This window comes from Suncus etruscus, chromosome 16 (assembly GCF_024139225.1).
Source record: "Suncus etruscus isolate mSunEtr1 chromosome 16, mSunEtr1.pri.cur, whole genome shotgun sequence".
In the NCBI taxonomy this organism is placed as follows: domain Eukaryota; kingdom Metazoa; phylum Chordata; class Mammalia; order Eulipotyphla; family Soricidae; genus Suncus; species Suncus etruscus.
Genome location: NC_064863.1, coordinates 57,166,086 through 57,187,407, shown reverse-complemented (window position 1 = coordinate 57,187,407; position 21,322 = coordinate 57,166,086). Strand labels below are relative to the sequence as shown.

The 21,322-nt window shown below is 35.4% G+C and overlaps 1 protein-coding gene across 1 annotated transcript in view; it reads left to right on the top strand.

Annotated features, from left to right (window-relative positions):
• LOC126032159 (transmembrane protease serine 11F-like) overlaps positions 1-21,322 on the top strand; it is a 74,283-nt gene that overhangs the window by 22,419 nt on the left and 30,542 nt on the right. The window contains exons 2-4 of the mRNA XM_049789853.1: positions 691-845; positions 4,262-4,380; positions 18,538-18,608. Of these exons, the coding sequence (XP_049645810.1) occupies positions 691-845; positions 4,262-4,380; positions 18,538-18,608 (345 nt within the window). The remainder of the gene's footprint in view (positions 1-690; positions 846-4,261; positions 4,381-18,537; positions 18,609-21,322) is intronic.

Sequence of the window (21,322 nt, the reverse complement as noted above, 5' to 3'; positions counted from 1 at the left end):
TTTTAAAATTGAATTTTTATTTTACCAACCAAATTTCAAATGGTGAAAAATATCATACAAAATGTAGAAGGGTTGAAGCCGGAGCAGTGGCGCAAGTGGTAGGGCATTTGTCTTGGATGCATTAACCTAGGATGTACTGTAGTTCGATCCCCGATGTCCCATATGGTACCCCTAACCAGGAGTGATTTCTGGTCACATAGCCAGGAGTAACCCCTGAGCGTCAATGGGTGTAGTCCAAAAAGCAATAAAAAAAAAAAAAGTAGAAGGAAGATATTGTTAACTGAATTAACTGAACATTAACATTCTTATTTGAATGTCAATAAAAGTTAACCAAAATTTATACTGTAGCTAGTGTCTTGGGTAAATGTATACAATAGGTGACTTATGTTCCTTTCAAGATCCTTTCAAGATCCAAAACTGTATTTTTGTTTAGTATATGTACTATTTGCATAGAGAAACAACAAGTGGAGGGAATAGAACGACATTTTTTTGTTTGTTTTTGTTTTTGGGTCACATCTAGCAGTATTCAGGGGCTCTACACTCCTGTGTAGTGCTCCTGGCAGGCTCAGGGGACCATATGGGATACCGGGATTCTGCATGCAAGGCAAATACTCTACCACTGTGCTATCTCTCTGGCCCCTAGAAGGACATTTTTTTAAATGTCTTTCCTTTTTATTTCTGTTGTCACAGACCACTTGAATTTGAAGACGCTCACTACTCACAAATTGAATATCAAAGAAAACAGCAGCAATATTGGGACTCCATTCGGCTTGCTATTTTCACTTTAGCAATTGTAGCAATCATAGGAATTGCAATTGGTATCGTTGCTCATTTTGTTGTTGAGGGTAAGTATTCAGGTCATATTTCTATTGCCTAAATGTGCCATGACTTAATATCTTGAAATTCTGTTATATAAAAATGTCATTTGCATGATATTGACATTCTAATTACTAATATTTTGGTGACATTAAATTATAGTTACATTAATTATTGAACTCTGTGCTACATCTTTCATCTCATGAAGCTTACTTCATACAGTAAATAAATATATATTTTTGGGACTAGTGAGATAATACAACTGCCATGAAAACAGTTGAATACTGTTCCATTCCTAGAACTATGTGTTCCAAGGTATCATTAGGTGAAGTACTTATGTTCCTGAGAATCAGTGCATAAAGTACTGTAGGCCTCTAAGCACCTCTAGGGTGGCCTGGGTAATTAAAAAAAAAAGTTCATCAGCACTTTCTCTTAAATAGTTGACTTTCTGGCTTACTAAAACATACAGGTTATTATTATAATGTGACATATGTAAAATAGAGCTCTTCATGAGTTAGTCTAGTAGCAAGTTATGAAATTCTTGGGGTTTTTTTGAGGGGGTCACATCCAGCAGCACTCAGGGGTTACTCCTGGCTCTAAGCTCAGAATCACTCCTGGCAGGCTCGGAGGACCATATGGGATGCCGGGATCCGAACCACCGACCTTCTGCATGCAAGGCAAATGCCTTACCTCCATGCTATCTCTCCAGCCCCAAGTTATGAAATTCTTATAAGTCTAAATGGTTCATAGATTATTTCCCCAGTAAAAAGGAATGCCTTAGAAAGGATTAGAACATATAGAAACCTTTGTAGAAACAAACACAAAGCATTACAAGAAAGGGCATTTTAGGCAAAAGATAAAAGTATAATAACAGGTTTATTCTTGAGAACTGAGTGCCACCTTTATGTGTACAGATTTTGATTTATGAGTCATAATTACAATAGAAATTTAGAGGAATTCCATATTGAAGCAAACAGTAAAGGGCAAAGGTAGGATAGAAACCACTTAAGATAGATAGCTGGGAGATAGGCCTAGTGATGATCATTAGTAGGGGTCTAGAGATTTTCTTAACTTTTCTCTTTTCACAAGAAGAGTTGGACCTACTGCTGAGGAAAAGTCCCCACTGGTCCTCGCTAAATAAAGCTTTAGGGCCATGAGTGGAATACAGAAATTTCTCAAATCTGTCCCAATTTGACACCATATTTTAGACGCATGTTACTAAGAACACTAACCTGTCATTTTTAATTTAGAAGGACCTCTCTACATACCCAGATAGTTATACATTTTTACCTCTTCTATATCTGCTTAATAGAATGTTCTATAAAATATATAAGTTAAAAATTGGGGCATTTCCAGGAGTAATTCTTGAGCCAAAGTTCTGCACACTGCTGTTATGACCAAATAATGAATAAAATAAAGTCCAAAATAATAGTTATTAAAATGTTTACTTCCTGGAGGGGCTGGAGAGATGGTGCGGAGGTGAGGCATTTGCCTTGCATCCAGAAGGACCGTGGTTCAAATCCCGGCATCCCATATGGTCCCCTAGGCCTGCCAGGAGCAATTTCTGAGCGTAGAGCCAGGAGTGATCCCTGAGCGCAGCCAGGTGTGACCCAAAAACAAAAAACAAAACAAAAACAAAACAAAACAAAAAAAGTCTTCCTGGAGAGAACTATAAAAATGAGAGCTTACATAAAGAGAAGATACTAATTCAAAGAAATACTAATGACAGCTTTTGTTACAAAGCTAACATATAAGCTATCAACCATCAACAAATAATTATTTCATATACAATGCCAATGTATTGGGTTCTAAAATTTATTTAATGAACATCAAATTAAATATACACTGCTATTAAATTCTTATGGTCTAGGTAGGAGGAGAGACAACTAGTAAATTGAATCTTAAAGGATATGTATTCTCAAGAGAGATCAAAACGATTAATAAGTTGTTGTGGTTAAAAATGAGGGTCAAGGGGCCAGAGAGGTGGCACTAGAGGTAAGGTGTCTGTTTTGCAAGCACTAACCAAGGAAGGACCGTGGTTCGATTCCCCCGCGTCCCATATGGTCCCCCCAAGCCAGGGGCAATTTCTGAGTGCTTAGCCAGAAGTAACCCCTGAGCATCAAACGGGTGTGGCCCAAAACCCCCCCAAAAAATATTGAGCCCTAGAAATATGATGCTAAACGTGGCTAACTATAGATTATGAATCTGTTCAAAAAATTATAGGAAGTAGACAGACCATGAAATATGAAGAGGTAAATGATTATTATTTCTGTTTAAGATGCCTATTCAATATATAGTACCTTTAAATCCCTAAAGAGAATTGAATCTCATCATAACTATATGATCTGGAGATAAACATTAATAGTCATTCATTAATTATTAAACGTTATAAAGCTTAAATGGCTCCAATATCTTGATAGTATATGCCAATAAGTTAAAACTTACAACTATTTAAATTCACTAGAAGTTGATACAAATAAACTTAAGAGCAATAAATTACAAATAAGCAATGAGGCTGAAAAATGTAAATGTGCCTTAGCTTATCTTGTATTATAAATAGTTCATGATTGAAGTTATCAAAATTAGTCTTATCTAGAATTTATTATTTAATGTAATAAGGCCAAGAATAGGTCTGGATGGCTAGGGATAGAAGTAGAAATATTATTTTTTCTCTGAGACAACTGATATTTTCGTACAGTAAAAGAAATTTCAATGAACATGGTTATGAGTGTAAAGAAATCAAGGTAAAAAGGCTTCAATAAAAGTCATTAGACATTAGAAATATTGCCCTTGGTATTCATAATTTCAATAGTATACTAGGAATAGAAGAAAATAGGCTTTACGCTCAGGTTCTTGTGGTTCTGGGGATCAAACTCAGGTCAGCCACTTGCAAACTAGTGTCATTGTCATTCCTCTATATTATCTTGCTGTTCCAAGGAAGTTACATGATTTTTGGCAATAACTTTTATCAGTTACATCACACTTAACTTTGCATGTCTAATTACACAAAATTTTTGTTGTAATGTATTTTGAGAAAATCTTTTAGGTTCTAACTTTTACAATTTAGCTGAATGCAATGTGGACTTGTAAAATGTTTTAGGAATATCTGCAATAGGACCAGAGAGATATAGCACAGAGGTAGGGTGCTTGCCTTGCAAGAAACCAATTCAGAACAGACAGTGATTCGAATCCCAGCATCCTATATGGTCCCTAGTGCCTGCCAAGTGCGATTTCTGAGTGCAGAGCCAAGTGTAACCCCTGAAAGCCACCAGGTGTGACCAAAAACCAAAATAAATAAATAAGAAAAGAAAAAAAAAGAAATATCTGCAATACATTTTTGATAATAAAAAGAAATAAACTAGATCATATCACCATATGGTGATATGATGGTGAAGAATTAGACAATCATTTCAACATGGATTTTCTGTTTATCTTTACCTTTTAGATGACAAATCATTCTATTTTCTTGCATCTTATAAAGTCACCAATATAAAGTACAGAGAAAATTATGGGATAAGAACCTCCAGAGAATTTGCAGAAAGAAGTCATCAAATTGAGAGAATGGTAAGCTGATGAAAGTCTTGAGTTTATAAAAATTTTTCCTACTGCACTTTGAGTGGGATTGTTATAGGGACTTAACATCATCAAGCCTCAGTTTCTTCTGTAAAATGAGGATAATATAGAATATAAGTTATGTTATTGTAAGAGTTTAACAATGTAATTTTTGTAATATTTTAGAATAATGCCATGTTCAATAGAATGTAGATGGATCAGATAGATAGTCTAACAGGCAAGCAACTGCAATGCATGTAGCTGACCTGGAGTCCCCAGAGCTCAGCCAGGTGTGACTCGTGAGCACCAATTTAAGAGTGAGCTCTAACCCTAGCTATATGTGTCCCCCAGACAAAACAACAAACCTTGTTTGCATTGTCTTTGAGTATTCTTTATTTCACCATTCTATTTCCTTATATCACACATATGAGATGGATCATTCTGTGATAGTATCTCTCCTAACTAACTTTACTCAGCATGATACTTTCTACATATCTCCATGGAGGAGCAAATTTCAGGATTTCCGTATGACCAACTAATAATTCATTGTGTATAGGTAGGATAGTGTCTTGTATACTTGAATTGTTTCCAAATTTTAGTTACTGTATATAGTACTATAAGGAACATGTGTTCTGGAAATGAATTGTTATTCAGTAGGTAACAAGCCATTTGAGGGAGCTGAAGGATAGGACAGCAAGGGAACAATGTCTATAGTGGAGGGAAACATTTAACAGGGTGGAGGAGTTTGTGCTGAAAGCTGGTAAAGTATTATGTATAAAACCCTATCAGTAAAGTCCTAAAAACCATACTGAAAAAAATTTAAATATATAAAAAAAAAGAATAGTTCTTGTAGAAACAGACTGATAAGTGGGAGGCAAATATGTATAAGGGAGATTGGGGGAGGGAACTGGACAATGATGAAGGAATTACTGTTAAAACTTTGTGTATATCTGAAACCCAATAATGACTAATTTTGTAATTTAACAGTGACTAAATTAAAAGTATATATATATATGAAATAAATAGGGGCCGGGCGGTGGCGCTAGAGGTAAGGTGCCTGCCTTGCCTGCGCTGGCCTTGGACCGACCGCGGTTCAATCCCCTGGCATCCAATATGGTCCCCCAAGCCAGGAGGAACTTCTGAGCGCATAGCCAGGAGTAACCCCTGAGCGTCACCGGGTGTGGTCCAAAAAACAAAACAAAAAAAAAAAAGAAAGAAATATTATGCCTTCTTTTAATTTTTGATTTGTACCCCTAGGTTATTTTTTTAATATTATTTGACACAAAATTAGGTTTAAAATATTTTCTTTACATATATTGTTTTACATCATATTGTATATGATAAAGATTCATATACAAGGGTGTATATGTACATTTTTTGATAATCTCAAATTTATTTATTTCTCTAATTTTTTTTATTTTGGGTCACACCCAGTGATGCTCCTGGCTATGTGCTCAGAAATTGCTCCTGGGTTGGGGGACCATTTGGACATAGGGAGTGAACTGCTGTCTGTCCTGGGTCAGCCACATGCAAGGCAAATACCATACCACTGCTCTATTGCTCCAGTCTCAATTTCTCTAATATTTTTATTTCCCTTGAAAACATATATTTCTCAAGTTGTTTCTAATTTTTTAATGTTTATTAGACAAGATAAATTTTTTTATAACAGAAAGTAAAAGCAAAGAATCTAATTGTTTTTGTGTGTAATTTTTTTTATAAAAATTACATCCAGGAATAGATGTATTTTTTTAGTAAAGCCCAATAAAATGTATTAGCCTAGAATATGTTCCTTAATATTTGAAAGTTATTCTGGAAAAAAAGAAAAGGTACTTAATGTAATTATTTATAGCTAGTTATGGATATTATATTTTAATTAAAAGATGTGGGACTGGACCGGGCGGTGGCGCTAGAGGTAAGGTGCCTGCCTTGCCTGTGCTAACCTTGGATGGACCGCGGTTCGATCTCCCGGTGTCCCATATGGTCCCCCGAGCCAGGAGCGACTTCTGAGCACATAGCCTAGAGTAACCCCTGAGCGTCACCGGGTGTGACCCAAAAAAAACAAAACAAAACAAAAAAGATGTGGGACTGGGGGCCGGGAAGGTGGCGCTAGAGGTAAGGTGTCTGCCTTGCAAGCACTAGCGTAGGACAGACCGCAGTTCGATCCCCCAGCGTCCCATATGATCCCCCCAAGCCAGGGGCAATTTTTGAGTGCATAGCCAGGAGTAACCCCTGGTTACTGGGTGTGTCCCCCCCAAAAAACAAACAAAAAAAAAAGATGTGGGACTGGAGAAATAGTACAGCAGGTAGGATAAATTTGCCTTTCAAGTGGCTGACTCTGGTTCGAATCCCGACATTCCATACAGTTCTCTGAGTCTGACATAACAGGAGTAATTTCTAAGCACAAGAGACAAGAGTAACCTCCGCAGCTTGCTACTGGGTTTGGGCAACACCCCCCCCCCCAAACACACAATTAAAAGATGATGAGAGCACTATGAAACTTAACTCATTGTACTATTTATTTTCTGAATTGACAATAGAAAAATAATGACATTTAGGTAGGTTAAAAACCGGTAAATAGCACTTTTATTTCCAAAGTTGTTTAAGTGTTTATAATTGAAACACTGTGTCATCAAAGCTTTAGAAACTTTTTCTAGTCTTATTAGTTCTACTATATTAGTTGTTTTCCTCCATTTTCTAATTTACCCTAATTTTCCTTATTTATAGTATTACTTATTATTATTCCTCATTTTAGTATTCTTTTTTTACTTCTTTGGGATATAATTTTAAGCTATTTATTTGAGAATTTTAATTTTTTCACAATGTAGTTTTTAGCACCATGAATTTTCTTTTTTTATTAAATTTTAAATTTCCTACATAGAACTGCTTTTTCTGCATGGCTTGGTATTTTACATTCTAGTTTTAAATTATATTCATTGGTTGTTCAAAAATATTTTATAAATAAATAAATATTTTAATTTTCATTTGCTATCATTGTGGTCAGAAAAAAACTTGCTATATATTGATATTCTTAAATTTCTTAGGACTTATTTTAAGCTAGACATGGGGTCTGTCATAGAAGATGTTATATGAACCCTTGAGAATAACATGTATGATGGCCCTATTTAATGAAATGAAATGTCCTATCCATGTCCTTTTAGACCCAACTATAATGTTTAAGTCTCCTATTCATTGATTCTCTATCTATATCTATTCATTACTAAAGATGGGATATTGAAATCATTCTACTACCATTGAATTATTTTCTATTTTCCCTATATTTATTTAAAGTTTATTATACAAATTTTTGTAATCAATGTTAGGAATTCTTATGCATTTTTAATCAATTTTATTAAGATCACATATTATGGGTTTTTTCTTTTTTTTTACTTTCAAGAGTGTATAAATTTGGGTCAGAGCAGTGGCCTTACACATACCACAGTTTGATCCCCTGGCATCCCATATGGTCCCTCAAGTCAGGAGCAATTTCTGAGCACATAGTCAGGAGTAACCCCTGAGCATCATCAGGTGTGGCCCCAAAACAAAAAAAACAAAAAGAGTGTATAAATTTATAAAATTTAATTAACTATCACCATGGTGTTAATAACTCTCTCCCACTATTCCAGGGAACAATACCAACCAAAAATATTTTACAACTTCAGTTTACTGTTTCATTGATAATATCTCAGTATTTGTTTCCACTGTGGACTGTTTATTTCCTTATTTTTATTATATTCCACAGATGAGTGTGGTCCTCCAATATTGTCTTTCTCTCCTATTCTACAAATGATATAGATATTATTAGATTTTGTGAGATAATTAGATATTATGTACCTTTATAATTGTATATTTTTATAAAATTTTATTAATTACTGTTAAATATAAGTTCATTTTTAAAATGGTGACTGCAATATACTGACAATATTTATGCACTAAATTTTTATAATTTTTAATATCAAAACAAAACATTAACTTCATACCTATTTCAACTAATCTTGATATAATTTTCTAGTAGAAATCTTTTTGGGAACAAAACCATAGTAGTGAGCATAGGGAGATTGCCTAGTATGTGCTAGCACAAAGTCTGATGTCTGGTACCCAATATGATGTTCTGAGCTCCAGAAGTAATCTCTGAGTTCAGAGCCAGAATGAAGCCCGAAGCACCCCAGGGTGTCTCCCAAACCATTTGAATTTCAAATATCAACAACTGTTTATTTATTATAGTTTTTTTCTCTTAATTTTAATAAAACTACAGTAATTTATACACAAATATCACCATTGGAAATATAACACTGTATTCTCAAAAACACTTTTTCATATAATTTTGTCAATTTTTTTCCCTGTGGCTATGTTATGGAAATTGAAAATATGTGGTCACTTATCTTGGCAAAGAATGCATATATTGGAACTGAAAAAGGCTTAATTTATTCTGGTTTAACATGAAGTCAATAAATTTAGTCTTTGATAGGGGTTCTTAGTTCAATGACTTATTGACCAACAATTCAAGAGGAAAAAAAAATCTTTCAAGAGAATGAGAAACAGGAAAGGGCAAAGAAGAAACTAGACAAAGGTGTGGTTTCAAAAGTGCAGCCTTTGTCTGATTTCTCTGGGAGATAAAGAACCTAAATTACTTACTATTGTAAGATGTGCTTACAATAAGAAGAGGGTTGGGCTGTTTGTATTATACCAACAAAAATTTCCTAGAAAAATGTGGAGCATATGCTCCTTAAGGTCCCTGGGTAAGGTGCCTGGATCAGACAAGGGCAAGAGCTGGAGGTGTGCAGAAGTGCATTTTTACCAATTACACACCTAAAATTCAGAGACTGGTTCACCAGGCCAAAAATAGTTTGAGTAGATTACACAGAAGTTTGTTGTGCTTTTTTTTTTTTGGTTTTATTTGTTTGTTTGTTTTTAACATTGTTACTTAACCAATGCAACTCCTTAAAAATGTCTTTATTTCCCCCTTGGCAGTTTTGGTCTACACACACTGTTGCTGGGGCTGACTACTGCAGCTTTGTGCTCAGGGTCTCTCCCAAAAGTACTCTGAAGGACCAGGTGATTTGGAAATCTAACCATAATAGGTGTTGGCAGCATGCAAAGCATGTACTTAACTCTTTTCCTATCATTTTGGGTATAAGAAATTTCTTAAGAAAAAAAGACAAATTTAACTTGCTTTGATTATAGACAATAATGTTCATTTCCCAATTTCCCATAATTTAAGATATGATACCTCCCTCTTGTCCACTTCATAATTAGTAATGTAATTTTATAGAAAATAACATAAATCAATAGCTAGTCATAAAATTAAAGGGGAAGAAAAAGAAGGTTCAGGGAGGGAGGGAGGAAAGTCTAGCTCTTCATATAGCTTTAGTTTTGATGAATTTAGAAACTAAAACAATTACTCAGACTTTCACTGTTTCAAAAAACTTGTGGGCCTTTCCTGGTGGTAGTCAGGATTACTAATGGCTCCGTGCTCATGGATCACTTCTGGAAATTTGCAGGGATATATCATATGAAGTGCTGGAGATTGAATCCAGGCAGATCAATTGCAAGCACCTTACCTGGTGTACTCTCTCTGAACCTCTTAGGCTTATCTTTTTTATATTATTATTAAATTTATTTAAGGAAAATGCATCACATAGTTGATATAACTGGTCATAATAAATTTGTTTCAAGGGGCCGGGCGGTGGCGCTGGAGGTAAGGTGCCTGCCTTGCCTGCGCTAGCCTAGGACGGACCGCGGTTCGATCCCCCGGCATCCCATATGGTCCCCCAAGAAGCCAGGAGCAACTTCTGAGCGCATAGCCAGGAGTAACCCCTGAGCGTCACAGGGTGTGGCCCAAAAACCAAAAAAAATAAATAAATAAATAAATAAATAAATTTGTTTCAAGATGACCAAAAGCGAAGTTATCTAAAAAAAAAGAAAAGAAAAGAAAATAGAAAAACTAAAGAGATGGAAGAGAAAATAAAGAAGAAAAAGTTCAGTAGCAAGCATATTTTTGAAGATTATTGAATCACCAATTAACTCATTAAAGCACTAGTAGACGATTTAGTAAGCTCTTTTTTTTGTTGTTGTTGTTGTTAAGGATAAGAGTTAAAGAAATACAATTAAAACGGTGTGAGAGTGGCAATTGTTGTTTGCATAGGCCCAGCAAAATATGGGAGAAATGGAAAGGAAAAGCCTTGGCCTAAATACAAGGAGACCTTACCCCTGACGTTTTCTGGCATAAGACCAACTCTGGGCTCCAGGTATACTAGGTTGCCCAATCCCTGAGTCATTCTCTGGGTCCCAGTAAAATTTTTTTCGCACAATCACTGTTATTGGTGTCAGATTTCTGTATTTAGAGATCCTGGTTTCTGTGCATATCCTATATAGAAGTTAGTATGATATGGAGCGCCCTCTAGTTTCACCTCACCATTAGAGGGCAATGCGGAAAGCCCTGCCCTGAAAGCAGGTTTTTGATGTTGCTAAGTCATCTGGATATTAAAAGAATACTATTTGAAGTAAGTCGATGCCAGGGCAGCAGTAGGGTCTTCCCTGGTAGAGGTTTGCTTCCTGATGATGTAATAGACAACCGTGGTTGTTTCAGTAGATGGTATCCATGATTCAGGCATGTATGGGCAATGCCTGAGGCCTGAGCCAAGTCATTATGACAATGTTCAGGGTGTAAAGCCCCATTGCATTACAAAATTTGTGTTCATAACTCTATTAGATAATAACTTGTTTGCATATGTAATATTTTCCCATTTTAATGTGCCTATGCAAAAGAGGAACAATGCTGCAAGGTATTGGTGCATATGGGGCTGAGGGAACAAGTCCAACAATCCCTGTAACTTGGTTCTAATATGAACTCTAAACAGAGATACTTTTCTACCCAAATTCCTTATTGAACAGATTGCAAAAAATAAACAAACAACAAAAAGAACAGTGGTGGAAATTATCACTATATAAGAGGCTATTTAATAAGGGTTTCAGCTGTTAAGAAATACATCTAAGATTTTCAAAAGAGATATAACTGTCCCTTTTTAGTCTTTAGAAATAGTTGGGGTGTGTGTGCAAAATCTGGGGCACCACTCTGATTTGTGATTTGGCCTTGTGGAGTCTGAAAAATGGCTCCCAGCTGCCCCAGATCAGGAAATGTCCTTGAGCAGGGTCTTCTCAGAAACTGAGTCTGGTGGCAAGCAAAGGTCCACAGTGAAGGGAGGTGGAAGAAAGGCAGCTTCTGAGAGTAGATCAATAGCAACAGAGTATTGGTTCTTCTCAGGCTGAGAGTCAATCTTTTCATTTTGGGAGCTGGTTGGCAGCTGGCTTGAATGGGAATAATGATCTGCTTTGTGAAGAGCCAAGAACTGAGGGTTAAAAAAGGGTTAAATGTGGGGTAATAGTAGGTGGAGGTGAGGGAGTGAAGGACTAGAAATGAGTTTGTAAGGTGGTGAGCAAAGAGGGGAAGGACAGTAAACAGCATAGGCATTCTGTATATTGCAAACATACATTAAACATAGGTATGGCAGACCTCTACTCTCATGAGCATACATCACCAGAGACTAAAAGATCAACCCATGGATTACATTCAAAAAGCTGACCCCAATGAAATGAGACAGAATGCTTAAAAATAAAATAAAATAAGATAAAGACCATAAGTCTAATATAGAAGTTTTCCATGTTCTAGGCCAGTCATGCATGGTAAGGGTAGACTATACTGAAGAATTAGATTGTATATTGGATTGAATTAGATTGAATTGAATTGTGTATAGTGCCTTTCTAGAAAAAAAAACATAGTATTTGAGTCTATAAAGCTCAGTGAAATGGTAATGAGCACTTATGTGGAGTCAATACCATGAAATAGACATATGTCACAGAGACATTGGACATATGGCAAACACATGCACTTATATTGGCATCCACTAAGGATAAATCCATAAATTACAGTTGAAAAACTGACCCAGATATTGTGAGAAAAGACATTTTTAAAAGAGTAAATAAGGTATACTAAAATAAAATAAAAAGAATAAAATAAAATAAAAAGAACCATATATATATATATGGATCCAGAGTAGAAGGACAAGACCATACAGCTGGAATAAAGTTTTTTAACACTTTAATCCATCTGCCAACAAGATTCCCCAGCCTGGCCAGCCAGGGGCCATCCCCTGAAGGAGATGAGCCCCGCCCAAGGTCATGATAAGGATTATATAGGGAAGGGATATAGGGAGGTTCCAACTTTCTGATAATCCTTAAAATAATTGGCTTTTGTCTAGGAGTATCTTCCTACTACTCCCTTGTCCTTCCCTGATAGCCTACCTGGTACAGCCAGGTAGACTGAAGCGGAGTCTATGGAAATAGGCTCACAACATGTGGTCCTTACAAAATGTTGTTTCTCCTTGCTCAGAACCTAAAGAAGAAGCCTGCCATGTGGCTTTTACAAAATGTCATTCCTCCTTATTCAGAATTTAGGTCCCAACATATATATGTTTAGTCTGGTGTAATGTTTTTCCATTTTCTAGATCAAACATGGTTAGTGATGGTAAACTTTAATGAAGAAAGGTTTCATGGGTTAGATTGTGTATAGAGCGTTTTTTTAAAACAATCATAATTTTCAAGTCTAGAAAGCTAAGTAATATGATAGTAGGCCCTATATGTAGAGTTTATAATATGAAATATTGTTCTCGGCCCCCACCCAGGGAAGTCAGTGAGGTGGTTGCCTGGGGAAGACTTTAAAGGAGACCCCAGGCCTTCCCCACTCCCGATCAAGCACAGGAGGGGCGGGTTTGGGGAAGGGGATGGTGAACTTCCGGCTCTCACCTCAATGCCAACCTTTTTTGTTGTCTGGGAAGTTAGAGGCTTTGACCGGTATGAGGGTCTGAATGCCTTGGGGAATGGCTTGGGGAAATCGCTGGCAACTTTTCTTCCTGTCAGTCTCCATTCTCAAAACCTCACAGCCCCATGCATAAAGATTAGATAGTTTAACAGAAAAGGAAATGATATGCTTAGGCTTATTTTATAATCCATTCTTGTCATGGCATTTGGATATTCTATATTCCAGATTCACCTTTCTCATATTATTAGCTTAAGCATGAGGAAAAACAGCTTTTCACTGTAGTCCTTGAAGGAAAGCTTGAGTATATAAATAGATATAAAATACCTTTTATAATCAGATATAAAATATGTTCACAATTTTATTCTAAGCAATGTGGCCAATAAAAATAGAATTCCTCTACTTGTGTGTGTATCTCCAATAAAAGTGGGTTCCTTATAAAGAAAAGGGGGCTGGTAGCAAGGAAATAGGGAAGGATACTAATTGTTGGGTAATCATTAACTCCTGTTCCAAAATATTTACCTATAACCAGATTTCTTTGGATTCTATACATACACATTCAATAATGTGTCATTTGTACTTGATCTGTGACAATCATATTAAAATGATATAGAAAAGCCAAATTCTTGAAAATTGTTCCATTCCCATATGATATTCTCTATCATTTTCCCACTTAACAAATGATATCACTTCCTACCTGATTATTAGAATATCTATTAACCCTTATCCTCATCTAATCTTTTCACAAGGAATATTTCACTTATTATTCATTTTCACTATCTTATATTTCACTAATATATTTCTATATAAGGGCAGCGTGGTTTTGACTGTTTCTACTTCAGACTTACTTGATACAAACAAAATAATATTTTTAAAATACATTATGAATTTAGATGTAACTCAAATCATAGAGTACATGAGTAGCATGTAAGAAGCACTATCCTAGATCCTTGGCACCACAGAACTCCCAAAGAACGTCTGAGTGTGTCTTTATGACTCCCGTACTCTGATGGGTACTGCAGCACTCTACTGCCAGGTTATATCTACCCTTCACTCCATGAATGTGGTCCCATTAAAAATACTGTATGGAGTCTTCTAGGAGATAGCTCAGTGATCATTTGGAGTAATAAAATAATGAAGGAGTTTTGGGAGATAAGCAAATAAGTAATAACTGAAGAATGAGAAAGAGTAAGCAATAAAAAGAACAGGACTGTCGAATAATCATTCAGGTAGAAGGGATTAACAGAGAATTAAAAAAAGTGTGTGATTGTGTGGTGTTAGACAAGGTTGGATTCTCATTATCACATGGTACTCTGAGAAATACAAGGAATATCTCCCAAATATGCAGCCAGTGGAAGGTGCTTGCCAGGTATTACAGAATTGCCAGGAATGACACCCTAAAGCTAAAATAAATAATACAATGTGTTAATTTTGTTAAAATTTTGTTAAAATTTCACAAGTGGCTTCCAAATGTACTTACAATAAAATCCAACTTTTACATGAATTCCTCCACGTTCCTAAAAGTTTTATTTTTAATGACTATTTTATTTCCATACTCTACATCTAGTTTTCTGTTCTCTATGTTTGTATCCCATCCCCTCACCCTAACACCACACAATCACACACTTTTTTTCTTTCTGATTCTTCAATTATTACTTATGTCTTATCTCCCAAAACTCCTTCATTATTTTATATCTCCAAATGATCACTCAACATTGCTTTATTAAACTAGTCATTATCTGTGGTAGATTTCTTTTTATTTATTATTGTCTGTCCCTATATTCTGTGAATCCAGACACAAAAACTTTTGTTCAGCACAAATTACCAGTGTTGGTAATTGTGTTGGTTTAACTTGAGACATAAGTCATCCTTACACAAGTATGTTAAATAAATAAATAAATAAATAAATAAATAAATATAAAAGAAAAAATAAAAACCCAAGTAAACATAGAAATAGCCCGAGAGTTTACCAAAAAATAAGCATTATTTTCTACTCTGTGGTGTGAAATAAAATATAACTAGATTCTATTAAAGAAGGTGCTATTAAGTACCACCATCTGTATTTTCTTTCTGATTGGGGTTTATAATATAGTTAACATGTGAAAGTTTGTGCATAGAAAAAATAGACTGAAAGCTTAGATTAAAAAAATGAGTTTAACAAAAAAGATCTCACAATATAGTATATAATTGTCAAATACGTGACTTGAACGATGAGTATCTTAGAAGTTCAGAGGAAGTAAATGAAGCAGGAAGCTTTATTGGAGAGAGAAAAGAAAGATGAAGTCACTGGTGATTTTGAAGTCACTCACATCTGTGGTGTAAAATGAGATTAACTACAACCCTAAACAAAGGTGTTCCCCTATATCCTCTTCCCGAAAACTGGTAACCTCTTCTTTTGATATGTAAAAGCCTACTGGATAGTTTTGTGTTTCTCTGCCCCACTCCTGGGTGGGGAAATTGCTTTGACTAAAATAAGAGCAGTTCTGGCTTGGGGCTGATGGCAGAGATGTCATGAATGAAGCAAATGCGGACTGACTCCCGGAAACACAAAAGTAACTAACCTGTGGGCTTTTACATATCAGCAGAAGAGGTTATCAGGAAGGAAGAGGAAGTTGGGGAACACCTTTGTTTAGGGTTGTAGCTGGTATCACTTTACAAGTGGATATATTTTATATGACAGATACAGGGAATCTTTATTTTATGAGTGTAACTCGAAGGGTTTCAGTTAACATCAGGAAACTGATTACCTTCCTTTAAGACAATCGACTGCTGGGATAAAGGGATAATACAGCAGGTAAAACACATGCTTTTCACACATTTGACTCAGGTTTAATCCCAGCACATAAGGCTGCCTGAGCCCCACCAGGAGTGATTTATGAGCACGGAGTAATGCCTGAATAATGCCATGTGTGATCCCAAACCAAACAAAAAAGGAAACCTACTGAATTTACCAGATAGTGCAAGATTAAGTGCAAGCTTAAGCTTGCTGAAGATAGTTACTGGATGTACTATTAGTCAGATCTACAAGTAGTTCTTCAAGCATATTTTTGCAATACTGGAGTTCAAACCAAGGCCTACATTTTGTACCTTTTTTTTTCCTTTTCCTCTCGGGCCACATCTGTCTGTGCTGAGGAATTATTCCTGATGATACTCTGAGCACTTTATATGGTTCTGGGGATTGAATCTGAGAGATTAGCTTTCAAGGCAAACTTCTTAACCACTGTCAATCTCTTGGGTCTTGTAACTAAATTTTTTTTTTTTGAGGGTGTCATGTTGTTCTAGTGCCCTAGGCTGCCTCTGGGTGGGTCTTTGCTAACCTGCCTAAAAATTTAACACAGGATCAATGTATGGTCTGCTGCTTTGATTTTTCTACAGTTCTGAAACAACCTGGGACAATGTGACTGTAGTTGGGGTCCTCCAGGGCTATGCCTAAGCAATGAGGGGACTATGGATTGCTGGAGAATTAACTGTATTACACCACTTGCAAGGCCTGTGCCTCAATATCTGAACTATATCAGGATCCCTTGAATGTATTTTCAGTTAAACTATTTTTTTCCATTTGTTCTGCACTTAGACTCTATCTTGCTTTCAACAGAATTAAAAAATCTATTTCAAGTCTAAAAAAGTGTCTGTTAAAATTAACTTATATTGCACTCTATATAATATTATTTTGAGCTCTCAAAAGAAAAATACAAATATAAGTTAGACTTTTTTAGTAATTACTTAGTTTTGAGCTATTTCCTTAACCCTATTATGCTCCAATTAAAAAAAATAACAGTTTCCCAAGATTATCTTTTATGAGGTTTGCATATATGGAATACAAATGTGTCTGATGAGTTTTTTATAGGGCAGACCCTCAAGAAATATTTGAGTATCTAAAGGCAACTCATAGCAGTATTTGACTAACCAGGTTGATAGTCATTGTTCAGACCTAAGTGATACTAAGGTCCCTTGGGACACTCCAGAATGAGATCTATGAAATTTCAAATATTTGGTGCTTTTTCCATGTACAGCATAAGCTAAATGTTCTATTGCCTCTCTGGAAACTTTTTAAGGTATTTTGGAACTAGTACTTTTCTGCTTGCATCATCAAGTATGTAATTAATTCAAGATTAATCACTCATTTAATGAGCTCCAAAGAACTCAGATGGAGTCACTGTCCCTAGACGAATATGCCAGTGCTCAATTTCCTTTGACACCTTAAAAAGTTTTGTTTGATTATCATTAGGATATGTTTCTTTTTCTTTAAATTGTAATGATGGAAATATTTTTTATAAAGTTGAATTTTCTTTATAAGTGGAATTAATAATATCAACAATTTAGTCATTCATGCCTATCATGTCATACCATAGATATGGATTTAGTACATGTAAGTTATTGTCAATGGTCATGACAATTACATATTACAGTGAAATCTAAGCAATTTGTCAAACAGAAGTCAATTTCTCTAAGGACCATAGATTGACTAATAATACATTTTTAAGAGAAACTCATCATTTCATAAATGATATGGCTAAATTTTGATCCTATGTCTGATTCTTTAAAACTATCAAATGTTTTATGTGGTAATTTCTGTGAGTGCTGTTATTGCCATAGAGGAGTTAAAAGAAGGATTATTAATTTAGGAGGGAGACAGGTCTTTCTTTTCACAGAGGTTATATAGTTATAGCTCAAAATTTAGAAGGAGGCCTTACGTAAATTTCTATAGATCTATAATTTATGATTTTGCATATTCTGTCTAGAGGGGTATTTTTGACTCTATGTAAGTGTCCAAAAAGTCTTGGGGAAAATAAGTTTACTTTAGGAAATCATTTCAATAATTAATCTAAAATCCTTCAGTTGCTTAGATTGGAACATTTGAGTAATAAAATACTGGTGATATAGAATATGGTAAACTTATTCTTAAAACTTGTTGAAGGGGCCGGGCGGTGGCGCTGGAGGTAAGGTGCCTGCCTTGCCTGCGCTAGCCTTGGACGGACCGCGGTTCGATCCCCCGGCGTCCCATATGGTCCCCCAAGCCAGGAGCAACTTCTGAGCACATAGCCAGGAGTAACCCCTGAGCGTTACCGGGTGTGGCCCAAAAACCCAAAAAAAAAAAAAAATTGTTGAAACCAGCTGTGAAAATCTTCCTGGCACAGGAATATGAGTGAGAAAATTTGTTTGACAGACGATGTTAAATATTATGTCAACTTGTCTATGACTTTTAAATAAACCAACAAAAAGGGTATCTCTCTCTAGATAAACAAGTTAACCTATTTGGAAATCAAATGAATCATTTTGTTTTCCTCAATTTTAGGTAAAATAAGGGGAAATATTTTTCTTATAATAATTCTTCTTTGTAATTCCTTTCTAATTAGATGTCAAGGATATTTCGACGTGATTTTCCTGGAAGCAGTCGTTTTATCAAATCTCATGTTATAAAAATAAGGTATGTAAACTTGGTTTACTGCATTAAATCCATTCTGCTGAGAAGCACTGAGAAATATAACTGCTCCCTAAGCAAAGTTTTGTAGTAACATGAGAATTAAAAAATAAAAACTAGAGTTATTCAGTTTATCCTGTCTAGTAATGTTTTAGTCAATACAGAAATATGTAAAGTGCTTTATGACATGATGAAATGGCAATTATTAGCTTTAAAATGAACAAAAAGTTTATTATCAAAAAAGAATACAAATTACAGAAAGTTCAATGATGTAATGCTGTAATATGCTGTTTTTTATTCTAGGGGTAAGTAAAATTTAGGTCTATTCTATAGATTGTATCTTTTGTTTTGTTTTGCAGCCACATCTGCAGTGCTGAGGCCTTCTTCTGGCTTTGTGCTCAGAAATTACTCCTGTTGGGGAGTAGGGCACAATAATATTTGCTTGGGATTAAAACTGAAATGGCTGTAGGCAAAACAAGCACCCATTGCATTCTATAATTTTAATGCCTTTATATTTTGATTAAAGTAGAATGTAAAACTGAATCTATACTTTGGGTCAGTAACTAAAATTAAGAGTATTTTGATATTAATAGAAACGTTATTTTATTTAATCTCTATTATGATTAATGTTTTAAAACTATTTTCTCTAAATATTTATGATCAACAAAAGATGTACCTATAATCTAAATATTTCTGCTTTACAAATGTTAAAGGGTCCCATATTTCTTTAACCTGTCCACCTTCTTGTATGTATTTCTTCATGTCTTCATTCCTTTGTTCTATTATTTATGTTTAAAATAATAATCATTTGACCTAGTCACAGGCCAGGTGAACTGACTCTACCCTGTGGAAGAATAAGAGGGAAAAACCTCATCCTCGTTGTAACCATGATCCTGTCACTGACCAGATGAGTTGGCCTTGATCTGAGGGAAAGAGCCAAAAGAGCTTGGCCACTCTAGCGTGATAATGGAAAAGCAATACAGACTTCCACCATGCTTAAAGAATAAATAAAGTAGTAACCACACACACATATACATACATACATACATATATTAATTACTCTCAGATATGGAATTTAGAGAAGAAATAGAGAAAATGTGCAAAGAACTCAAAGAAAGCATGGAACAAAATGAACAAACCACAAGCAAGACTCAAGAAGATATGAGAGCAGAAATGAGAAAAATTCAAATCGAAATAAGAGGGTTGGAAATTTTGTAAATTAAATGAAAATAGTGTAACAGCTGCTGAGGACAGAATCAAAGAGAATCAAAGAGCTGAAAGATGAGCTGTAGAGCAACTCCAGAAAGCAGAAGAGGTTGGAAAAGAGCCTTAAAATAAATGACCAGACAATGGAAAAAGTCTCAAAAAACATGAACAAATTAGAATAGAATTCTGGAATAAATTCAACAAAAACAGCATAAGAATCTTTGAAGTACCAAAGAACCAGAAAGAAAATCCTTAAAAAAAAAAAACAAAAAACAAAAAACAGTCAAGGGCATGATTGCCAAGAAGTTCCCAGAGCTAAAAAGTGCATGCACCACATCCTGAATGTTGGAAGAGTATCAGCTAAAAGAGATACAAAGAAAAGTACCCCAAGGCACATTTCGTCAGATTAATGAATACTACAGATAGGGATAGAATACTGAAGCAGCAAGATCAAAAAAGGAATTTCATAGAAGAAGCATCCTTAAGAGTTACAGCAGGGGCCGGCGAGGTGGCACTAGACGTAAGGTGTCTGCCTTGCAAGCGCTAGCCGCTAGCCAAGGAAGGACCGCGGTTCGATCCCCTGGCGTCCCATATGGTCCCCCCAAGCCAGGGACAATTTCTGAGCGCTTAGCCAGGAGTAACCCCTGAGCATCAAACGGATGTGGCCCGAAAAACCAAAAAAAAAAAGAGTTACCGCAGATTTATTACAAGTAAATCTCAAGGACCAAAGCAGGGGTGGGATCTAGTGAAATGAATGCACTTCACCAATAATACTTCATCAGCCACCTTACATTCAGGTTTGACTGAAAGATGCACAGTTTTATGGATAAAAAAAAAATAGCTCAGAAACTTTACAGACTAAAATAAATCTTAAAATAAGAAATGAAGGTTCTAACTTCAAGGTAGACCCAACAAATACACCAAACTCCTATAAAAAAGTTGATACCTAATCCCATGATAATGATATCTCTCAAAGTCAATGGAATAAATGCACCAATTAAGAGACATAGAGTGGCAAAATGAATTAAAATTTTAATTTAATAATTTCACTGCCTACAAGAAACACACCTGAACAGTCAGAGCAAATATTGACTCAAAGTCAAAGACTGAAGAAAAATCATTTAAGTAAACAACTTTCATAAAAAGGCTGGATAGCCATACTAATATCAGACAACACAGAATTTAGGCTTACAAAGGTTATAAAAGACAGAGATGGGCATTTCTTACTAATCAATGGATAAGGACATCAAGAATAGATCACACTTCTAAACATATATGCACTCAATGATAGGCGAGCAAAATAGTTAAAATAGCTGCTGATAAACTTAAAAAAAGATATCAGTAGCAACACAATACTAGTGGGATACTTCAACATATGTCAGATATATGTTATATATAGAAAAGAGAGAGAAAGAGCACTTTATCCGCAGAAAAAATGGATACATATTCTTCTCCAATGTACATGGGGTATTTTCCAAGATAGAAATATGCTGGGCCATAAGACATACCTCCAT